Raw genomic sequence first — 11,203 nt, forward strand, 5'->3', positions numbered from 1 at the left:
GAATTCAAATTTAAATAGGACTATAACTGGACAGCACTAAAGTAGAAGGCCAAGCTCTGATTGCAAATAAAGCTTTTCTAATATTACCTATTTCACAGAAAAACAGAGAACAAAAATTGTCTTAATTAATCACCAAACAAAGTAAATTGTATGATCCTGGTGGCAAATGTGTCAATGTGAATCAGGTAATTTGGTGAGGGTACTAATCACAGAATAGTTACAGCACAGAAGAAGGCCATTTGGCCTGATGTGTCTGTGCTGGTCCCATGTAGAAGCAATTCACAGAGTGCCACTCCCCTACCTTTTTCCAATAGCCCTGCACATTTCAGATAATTTAATTCCTTTTTGATGCCTCAATTGATCCTGCCTCCATCACACTCTCAGGCAATGCATTCCAAATTCTAACCATTCACTGTGTGAAAAGTTTTTCCTCATGTCACCATTGCTTCTTTATGCCAATTACCTTAAATCTAGGTCTCAATCCTTCCACCAATTGGTTCTGTAGCAACACAATTGTGATGTGTAATTAGAATGCAAATTCTATCCAAATTCATCACTGTCACAAGGTTTCACAAACAGCAGCCGTTCTCAGCAAAGTTTAATGTTTATTGGAACACCTGGAAACTTTTGAAGCCTTTTAACATTAACAGAAAATAAAACGGTCCTGTCCACTCTCTGCCAGTGAAGGAATATAAGCAATTCTCAGATGTTGGAGTCTGGAGCACAGCATTGGAATATCTACTTTGTCCAGACCCCTCATGATTTTGAGTGTTTCTACTAAATCTCCTCTCAACTTTCTCTTCCCTTGGGAAAACAACCCCTGATTCTCCAATCTATCCACATGACTGAAGTTCCTCACCCCTTGAACCATTCTTGTGAATCTTTTCTCCACTCTCTCTAATGCCTCCACATCCTTCCGAAAGTGTGGTTCCAGAACCGGATACAATACTCCATTTGAGGTCACATTTCACATAACTTTATTACTTGTGCACTCTATGACCCTATTAATAAAGCCCAGGAAGCCATATGCTTTATTAACCATACTCTTAACCTGTCCTGCCAGCTTCAATGATTTAAACCCACACACATCCAGGTCCCTCTGCACCTGCACCCACTGTGGAATTGTACCTTTTTATTTCATATTGTCTCTCTGCATTCTTCCAATCAACTTCCCCTTCATATTTGTCTGCATTAAATTTCATCTGTTGCGTGTCTTCCCATCCCACCAACGTGTCTATGTCCTTTTGAGGTTCTGCACTATCCTCCTCACAGTTCACAACACTTGCAAGTTTTGTACCATCCACAAATTTTGCAATCGTGTCCTGTACACCAAGGTCTTGGTCATTGATGTATACAATATATATGAGTAAGAGTTGGAGGCCTAATACCAACCCCTGGCCGCTGGAAAACTTTCCTCCAATCCAAAAAACAGTTCACTCAGCCAATTTCGTATCCATGTTGCTACTGCCTCCTTCATTCTATGAGCTCTAAATTTGTTCATGCCCAGTTGTGCAGCACTTTGTCAAAAATCTTTTGCAAGTCCATGTACACCACATCAACAACACTGCCCTCAACAACTGTCTCTCTTACCTCACTAAGGAACCCAAGAAAATTAGGTAACACGATTTGCCCTTAACAAACCCATACTGGGTCTCCTTAATTACATGCATTTGCCCAAGTGATTATCAATTTTGTCAGTTACTTCTACAGTAGCGGCAGGTCGCAGCTTAAGGAAACTGATTAAAGAGTAATACCGTTCACAAATTCATCCCATCTTACACCTGTCGCTGAGCCATGCTTGTCAATAGTTTACCATGGCCATAGTTTAATTGTTTTATAAAAAGAAATATAAGCTGGTTTAAGGTGTGTGTGTGGGGGGCGGAGAGATAGAGAGAGAGAGAGGTGGGGGGGGTGGTGTGGTTGTAGGGACAAACAAGCAGTGATAGAAGCAGATCATCAAAAGATGTCAACAACAATAGTACAATAGAACACATAGGTGTTAAAGTTAAAGTTGGTGATATTATCTAAACGAATGTGCTAATTAAGAATGGATGGTAGGGCACTCAAGGTATAGCTCTAGTGGGTTTTTTTTATATATATAATGGAAATAGGTGGGAAAAGGAAAATCTTTATAATTTATTGGAAAAAAAAGGAAGGGGGAAACAGAAAGGGGGTGGGGATGGGGGAGGGAGCTCACGACCTAAAGTTGTTGAATTCAATATTCAGTCCGGAAGGCTGTAAAGTCCCTAGTCGGAAGATGAGGTGTTGTTCCTTCAGTTTACGTTGGGCTTCACTGGAACAATGCAGCAAGCCAAGGACAGACATGTGGGCAAGAGAGCAGGGTGGAGTGTTAAAATGGCAAGCGACAGGGAGGTTTGGGTCATTCTTGCGGACAGACCGCAGGTGTTCTGCAAAGCGGTCGCCCAGTTTACGTTTGGTCTCTCCAATGTAGAGGAGACCACATTGGGAGCAACGAATGCAATAGACTAAGTTGGGGGAAATGCAAGTGAAATGCTGCTTCACTTGAAAGGAGTGTTTGGGTCCTTGGACGGTGAGGAGAGAGGAAGTGAAGGGGCAGGTGTTGCATCTTTTGCGTGGGCATGGGGTGGCGCCATAGGAGGGGGTTGAGGAGTAGGGGGTGATGGAGGAGTGGACCAGGGTGTCCCGGAGGGAGCGATCCCTATGGAATGCCGATAAGGGGGGTGAAGGGAAAATGTGTTTGGTGGTGGCATCATGCTGGAGTTGGCGGAAATGGCGGAGGATGATCCTTTGAATGCGGAGGCTGGTGGGGTGATAAGTGAGGACAAGGGGGACCCTATCATGTTTCTGGGAGGGAGGAGAAGGCGTGAGGGCGGATGCGCGGGAGATGGGCCGGACACGGTTGAGGGCCCTGTCAACGACCGTGGGTGGAAAACCTTGGTTAAGGAAGAAGGAGGACATGTCAGAGGAACTGTTTTTGAATGTAGCATCATCGGAACAGATGCGACGGAGGCAAAGGAACTGAGAGAATGGGATGGAGTCCTTACAGGAAGCCTGGTGTGAGGAGCTGTAGTCGAGATAGCTGTGGGAGTCGGTGGGTTTGTAATGGATATTGGTGGACAGTCTATCACCAGAGATTGAGACAGAGAGGTCAAGGAAGGGAAGGGAAATGTCAGAGATGGACCACGTGAAAATGATGGAGGGGTGGAGATTGGAAGCAAAATTAATAAATTTTTCCAAGTCCCGACGAGAGCATGAAGCGGCACCGAAGTAATCATCGATGTACCGGAGAAAGAGTTATATTTCAACTCTTTCTTGGACTCGAACTCAAGTTCTGTCGAAGGGTCATGAGGACTCGAAACGTCAACTCTTTTCTTCTCCGCCGATGCTGCCAGACCTGCTGAGTTTTTCCAGGTAATTCTGTTTCTGTTTTGGATTTCCAGCCTCCGCAGTTTTTTTGTTTTTACCATAGTTTAATTGTTTGATTCAAAAGAGTTACAAGAAAAAGCAATACAATAAGACCAACTATTTCCAACCGAAATATTTACGGTTTTATCCCTTCCCAAAACCAATGTAGGGTGAGGAGGCACTGAATTCTACTGCGTATGTACATTTACCAGCCTCAATGTACCGGGAGGACAGATTAGCGTTTCTTACTGGCCGCTCGCACACTTTTAAAGGTGGGTGGCGCTCTATTGACTTGACATGGCTTTGAATGGAGTGTTTCTCTTTCCATCGTGTAGCAATAAGCACTGTTCCCGAAGCCAAGAAAAAGAGCCGGCCTAGTTGTTTGGCAGTGCACCCCCACCACCCCCCCCCATTCAATCCCACTTTCCTCAGAAACGATGTGGGGAAGTCGGAAAGGGCTTGATTAAAATAGGTAAAAGAAAGCGTTTTTATTCTTAAAGTACAGACAAGCCGATAGCAGTGATGAAAGAGAGCAAGCTGTATTTTTGAGTGGGTGCCATCCAGACCTAGCTACACAATATTCATTATCGGGGACAATCTGTCCATTATTGGCACACATTGAACGGGTTCCTTAGCCTGAGCACACGTTCTCTTTGTCAGCCTTAATTAGGCGAAGCAGAAGGAGCTGGAACAGTGGCGTTCAGAGCTGCCCCAGTCAATCACTCCCAAATTTACCTGAACGGGAAAATACAGTACTGGCCAAGGCGTCCTGGTTGTAATAATCTCAATGTTGGCCCACTTGTACAGTAATGTATTTCCCATCCCTGAAAAGTGCCTCGATTAAGTGCATCTTATTTGGATTTAGTTAGGTGCCCAATTGCCTCTGTACAGGCCATCCAAGGCAAGGGGTCATGCCGGAGGCTAAAGACCCCTTGTCATTTGGATAACCGCACTTGACCCTTTCTGGCCACCAACTGTTTAAAGAGATAATGGCTCGGATCAATATCAATGTTGCTCAGTGTGATTGTTCGAAACTACACTGAGAACCCAGGGGTTCCTCAAATTCAAATCTGGACGAAATAACCTCGCTGATTTTTCAACAGAAACGGCTTCTTCGGTATAGCACAGAACGATTAACTTTATTTCCGAAAGATCACTACACAAAATACTGCAACTTAACAAGTAAATCATGGAAAATGTCAACTAGCGGAATGCCTGTTCCGGACACTGGACATATGTACATGTGGTTCTGCTACACATACAGAACTACAGCCAAATGTTTAATTGACGTTTTAAATGAGTGATGAAGACTGGATATGAGCAATACCGTATGTGTTGGAAAACCGGTATCATTACAGGACAGGAACATTAGGGAAAATCTGACTTCGCCTTCCAGCAACACGACCTGAAATAGCCCAACCTCCCTCAACTCGAACGCAATTTTGATTATCAGCGTTCAAATTGGAAGTATCATCTGCAGCCTTCAAATGAAGTTAGAAAATGTATATACACACACACACATGGAGACAAAATGAAACCCTTTCTGGTGGAGTTTCTAACCATGTTCCGTGCATCATCTGAACTTTAGTCTGTCACTGTCAGAGCTGAAGTGATTGCTCCTTTATTCTGTAAGTTCCTTTTAAAAAAAAACCCGAATCCTTTTTTTCCTAAAAAAAAAGCGGTGATTGTAAATATCCCTCCAGGAAGTGGCTGTCCTCAGGAGTACACGGTTAATCTCGCCTATCTCCGGACCGAGCCAGTTCATAGGTGGAACTTTCCACGTGGTGCTCCCCACCATATAAAAAGTTTGCGGCGAATGACACAATGTCGTGATCGCTGGCAGGGCCGTCTGGGAGAGCGGATCGTTCATGCTGCTTTCTAGCGCAGTTAGGGGATCAAGTCACTGTTTTAACACGGGCGCCTGTGGACGATCAACACAATGATCTGTCGCAAATGACAAATGCTGGATTATTGCTTTTAAAGTCAAGAGAGCTCCTACCCTGGCGAACCACAGTTTTTCCCCCCCCCCCAACTGGATCTCCCGCCCCCCCCCAACCCCCCTCCCCATGTCTACATAAATGTATATATACTGGGCCATTAAGATGACTTTAAAGTTTGGACTTGCAGAGCAATCATTTCCTTGGCTCTTAAACGGTGCAGATTAACTTCAAGCAACCCTGAAACGGCGTTGGCTGCGTTCAAAAGTGCAATAAAAGAGTTAGTGCATTGAGTGTGGATGCTAATTTTTTTTTGTATCCCAGCGGCCCCTTAGTTTTGTTTTTTTTTTAAAGTTATTTATCGCAAGGAAACCCGATGCGACCTGGAAAGATCTACAGTGGAGAGCAGGTCCCCGTCTCTCACTCTCTGATTATATAATGCTTATAGAGACTCATCCAAAATACGGTGGCGAACCCAGCACGAACACCAAACCACTTTTAAGCCATATTTGATAGGGATTCTTTTTTTTGCATATATATATATATATATATATATAGTTGAGGGGGGCGAGTGGGTCAGCGGCGCCGTTCAAATGAGCTACTTCGTTGGGAAGATGAGCCTGTTTTGTCTGAGCGGAGCCTGTTTGCTGGTGACCCTGGTGAGCGCAGGCTCCACTCCGGCTCCTGCAGCCGCAGCCTCGCCCCCCTTCACCCCCAGCTCCTGCACGACGTGCGGGCTCGGCCCGCAGGACGAGCCCGGCAAGGCGGACCCGCTCTTCCTGGAAGCCGTCAAGAGGCACATCCTGAACCGGCTGCAGCTGCGGGAGAGGCCCAACATAACGCACCCCGTCCCCAAAGCGGCGATGGTCACGGCTCTGAGGAAGTTGCACTCCGGGAAGATGAGGGAGGATGGCCGGCTGGAGATCCCGAACCTGGACGGGCATGCCACCTCAAACTCCAAGAAGGAACTGCAGGAACAGACCTCGGAGATCATCAGTTTCGCTGAGACAGGTCGGTAAGCTATTCTTTTTTTTCATGGATGGAAAAGTACCCAAGAGTGAACTTAAAAAAAAAATCATTGGGATAAAGGAAAGTGTGAGCCCTCCCGCTTTAATAATGCCGACAGTAACTTTTACAGTGTCACTGGGATTCGGTCTGCCCAAACTTAGGGTTTGAATGAAGAATCGGAACAGACGGTGATTGCGAGTTTTGATTCTAAAGACGGGAATAATACAGTTCGCAGTGGTTAGAATATCCCTATTCAGCCTGCACAGTCAAACTGACGGAGCTAGGTTAACTGTAACATATCTTCACCGCCACTAGAGCCGATACTCAGTACCAATTGCAGACATGTGACAGCAGTAGATTTGGGACCATATTCTAGATTTTATTCCAATGACTGAAGAGCATTCAGTCACGTTTAATGTGACCCCTTTCACTGCAGCCGTTTACTGGTTTGACCGTTTGACACGTTCGACCGCCATCATACAGATTGTCACTGGAGCGGCTGCACAACCGTAAGGTGTGTACATTTTCAACAACAACAACAAAAAAAGGTCCATTGAAGAGGTAGCACTGAAAGGGTTACGGTCAAAAAGGACGTCCGAGATAATTAAACGGGGCTCAGGATTTGCCGACCAATGACAAATTAATTGGTAGCGTGTGTGTGTGTGAAGCCCTAATTTATAACCATTACATGAGGAAAAAGTGGTTTGATGTCATGTTCTACAAGCATTTATAACAAAAATAGCTGGCAAAATACATCAGGCACACCCCGTGCTCTCTTACAGCTGTGTACTGGAATTTGGAATCAAACCGTACACGCGAAGCATGAGCAAAGACGACGTGAACTACGATTCAACAGATTCTTAGCCCTACTGAGATGCTTGCTGTACAAAATGCAACCACATTTTGTACAGTGCAGCAATTTCACAGCGGCGTATCATCACAGGAGAGCTGGAATGCAGATTTTGTACAGAAAACAAAACCCAACGTTGCCTCAAGAAGGTTTCATGATTTTGGCTGTGCACTTTTGCGGTTGAGGTAAAAGTGCGCCAAATTGGAAAGACGCTTCTTTATTTATAACGCCACACAGGGTAATAATTTCACCACAGTGGAAGAAAAACCATTAGATCTATTCGGGGACAGTACTTAATAGAATAGAATATTAAGGATGCAATGTCCACTCTGAAGGAACAATAAATGGCCCTTTCCCTGTAAATGCGAGAGGAAAACTTTTGTCTGATTTCGCGAGAAACTATCTTTAGGGGTTAAACCTAAAATCATGTTTCGCTGCCATGTTAACAATGTGTAACTGGGTATAACTTGTAAAATAATACCCGCTGGTTGGCGCAATCGTTGGGGAGAGTGATGGTCAGATTGAAAAAGAAAGTCTTTGCACGGTTTCATAGCGTGGAACCTGCGCACATTTTCCTCATTACTCCCTTGCAAGTTAGACGGGAGAACCCCCCCCCCCCCCCGCCCCCAACCATTTACTGGGCAGTGAGTTGAGCTTTGAAAAATACTACATCGCAGGCTGCAGTCAGCTTCACCATAGCGGCGCAAACACGGTATTTACGGCCTTGTAAAGCTTAAAGTAGGGCTGAAGACACGCGCATTAGCCCCCTCCCTATATTATGAAGGTGTCCATGCAGCTGCTATGCAAAATTCTAGTTTTTTTTTAATTGTAGGGGGCAACACAAAATATAGAACACTTTGAAATGTGAGCAAAATACATCTGGGCCTAAATCGAGTTTGCATTCGCGATTGTCACTTCTGCTCAATGGTGCACCTGGGTATTTAAATCTAAAACGCCTCATGCATCTGTGAAGCAGGAACATACACAGTCTTCCCAGAAAAATAGTGATCGAAATATTTAATTATCATTCCAGCTAAGTCTGTGTACAGAGTGCACGCTCTAATTTAGTCACATTTTGTGAGTAATTCGGACAGGATTACTTTATTAAAAATAACTTTTTATTCAGCCCATCCATTGCATATCATTGGATTCCTTTGCAGCTGGCGACTAGCCTGTTTCAGTTTTTTTTTGCCAATGTAGATGTTTGCCAAGATTATTAGGGGTTAAACCCGTAATGGCGTGTTTGAATGAGTCACTTGTTGCAGTGTAATGAAACCTTCTATATTCCTGGCCTATAGTTGTGAGGGAGTTTGTGAATTTATATGAGTGCACATCTCGAAATGCGTCCCAATGTCCCAGTGTAGAGGAATAATAAAGTTGTCCCCTGTTCTAACGTTTCAATCGGGGGGGGGGGGGGGGGGCGACAGAAACTTACTAAAATATTCCACAACTGATCTGCTATTAACATGACGCTTCTCTGCTCTGCATTGCATAAAAACAAAACCCATGAACTCTACTAATGCCCGAGAGGCATCTTTCACCACCATGGACTGTGAGAATGGCGTTCCCAATATCAGGCTGGCTAGTGATTCCCATCTCCGATAGTGTGTAATAACCCATACGACATAACTTGCAATTTATTAAGCCTGTCTGTTCATGATTCTTTTATTTTTGTTAGGTCGTATCTGTTTAGGTTTCAGGAAGTGGTTTTTGAGAGCTGCGTGTTCAGTTCTCCAACACAGCGGGAGCATCTAAACAATGTTATAATCAGCCCCTCTACCCCTACCCCCCCACCCCACCCCATAACACCAACCCCTAAACTGTGACCAGCTGTCAGCGTAATCGCCTCTCAGCACAGGTTTCTCGCAAGTTGCTGGCGAGTTGTGGTGAATGCGTTCCTGATTCAGAGGCCAATTTCCTGCGAGTCATTGCAAAGAATTAACATTTTCTATTCTCTCGATGCAGATGAGCTGGCTTCATCCAAATCACGCCTGTACTTTCTGATTTCGAATGAGGGGAACCAAAACCTCTTCGTCCAGCAGGCCAATCTGTGGCTCTATTTGAAACTGCTGCCGTCCAAGGCGGAGAAGGGCAGCCGGCGCAAAGTGACGGTGAGAATCCATTACCGAGAGGCCGGGAGCGCCAGCAAGTGGGCATCGGTGGAAAAGAGGGTCGAGTTGAAGCGGAGCAGCTGGCACACAATCCCCATGACGGAGACCATCCAGGCTCACTTCGAGAGGGGGGAGAGGAGGCACGACCTGGAAGTGGAGTGCCAGGGCTGCGGGGGCTTGGCCGTGGCCCCCATCCTGGTGGAGAGCTCGGACGAGTCCCATCGGCCCTTCCTGGTGGTGCAAGCCCGGGCGCTGGACCCCAAGCACCGGATCCGCAAGCGGGGGCTGGAGTGCGACGGCAGGACCAGCCTGTGCTGCCGGCAGCAGTTTTACATCGATTTCCGACTGATTGGCTGGAACGACTGGATCATCGCCCCGACCGGTTACTACGGCAACTACTGCGAGGGGAGCTGCCCGCCTTACATGGCCGGGGCGCCAGGTTCCGCCTCGTCCTTTCACACGGCCGTGGTGAATCAGTACAGAATGAGGGGCATGAACCCCGGCTCCATGAACTCCTGCTGCATCCCCACTAAACTCAGCACCATGTCAATGCTGTACTTCGACGACGAGTACAACATTGTGAAGAGGGATGTGCCCAATATGATTGTGGAGGAGTGCGGCTGTGCGTGAGGGGACTTTCCATGTGGTGTGTTATTTTTTTTCTATTTTTTTTTAAAAAAAGGACACTTTCGGGTGGTTTGCTGCACACTTTTAACGACACTCAGTCGACCAAGTCGTTGACTTAAATGAACCGACCCAGTTTTGTCAATGGTGGGGGGTGGGGGGGGGGTGGGGAGGGGGTGTGGGGGTGTGGTTATAACAGCATCTACTTGCAACCATTCCGGAGAAAGGGGGAAAAATCCTGTACATAGTGCGAATGGCTCCCCAGCATCAAGCACAATGATACCATTTCATTTTTGTCTCTCTCTCTCTCTCTCTCTCAATGTGATTCAATGCAAAGCCCGGTCGAGGCTCCCTTTTGAAACACTGCGAATCTCAAAAGCACATCGCTATGTATTTAAATGGTGCGAGCGTCAGCTTTAAGTTGGAGTGCTCCTTCCCAGCACTCTGCTTCGATGAGAAATTGAACACTTAATTATTTATACCGCAAAGACTTTTGTTTTACACGGTAGTAAGCTGCGTGTAAATGGTCGGACCTTAAGGAATCTGCCTTCTCATTCAGTACGATTACACACACACACACACACACACACACTTCTATTTGAACCCTGGACGCACATCAGTGAAAATGAGTAACAGTGGAGAAACTTGAGATACTGATCTTTACTTTCCAGCGAAGGAACTGCAACCCCTAACAGCACCCACCCCCCCCCCCCCCCCCACCAACCCCTGCACTCCCCTCCTCTCCCCTCCCCTCCCCTCCCCAGCAATGTCTGCTCATGTGTCCCCACAATACAGGCAGCTCCGAACACTGGCTCTCTGTTCTTCACAAACTCGAAACCCGACTGTGCCTCGTATAGGGACGGGGCGGTTTGAATAGAAACTTGGCGATGATTTCACACGTTTCGACCAACTTCGAGATATCGATTCGACTCATTTTAATGCAATTATACTTCATCTGTGGAATGCAACTATTAACGCCCCTTTCCCGTCTCTCCTGCCTTATCCCGTTTTTTTCTTCACCTTCCCACACTGTGTTTTAACCTATCTTTAAACCCTTTACCTATCGTTTTTTTTCTCTCTCTCTCTATTAATATATATATATTAATATATTATATATATAAACTGTTTTCAGATAGTAAATGAGTTCAAAATGGGCCGAATGGACAATTGTATTAAGACGGTCCTTTAGTGATAGCACAGTTTAAAATCACTCAATGATGAATGAATACAAATGAGCATTAATGGTCATATTGCGTTAAGACCTTGGAGTCGCATAGCACTTACAA

The 11,203-nt window shown here is 45.7% G+C and overlaps 1 protein-coding gene across 1 annotated transcript; it reads left to right on the forward strand.

Annotated features, from left to right (window-relative positions):
• The first annotated feature begins 5,910 nt into the window (after positions 1 to 5,910).
• LOC121284991 (inhibin beta B chain-like) lies at positions 5,911 to 10,019 on the forward strand. Its single transcript, XM_041201046.1, has 2 exons — positions 5,911 to 6,335; positions 9,148 to 10,019. Exons 1-2 carry the CDS (start codon positions 5,918 to 5,920, stop codon positions 9,921 to 9,923), a joined length of 1,194 nt encoding a protein of 397 aa, XP_041056980.1. The 5' UTR covers positions 5,911 to 5,917; the 3' UTR covers positions 9,924 to 10,019.
• The last annotated feature ends 1,184 nt before the right edge of the window (positions 10,020 to 11,203 follow it).

The sequence above is a fragment of the Carcharodon carcharias genome, chromosome 12 (genome assembly GCF_017639515.1).
Source record: "Carcharodon carcharias isolate sCarCar2 chromosome 12, sCarCar2.pri, whole genome shotgun sequence".
NCBI lineage: Eukaryota > Metazoa > Chordata > Chondrichthyes > Lamniformes > Lamnidae > Carcharodon > Carcharodon carcharias.

Bases quoted from the DNA above. Each gene is read 5' to 3' on its own strand.
- LOC121284991 (XM_041201046.1), top strand. From the start codon at position 5,918: ATGAGCTACTTCGTTGGGAAGATGAGCCTGTTTTGTCTGAGCGGAGCC. The intron at 6,336-9,147 runs GTCGGTAAGCTA...CTCTCGATGCAG, and splicing joins CATCAGTTTCGCTGAGACAG to ATGAGCTGGCTTCATCCAAA.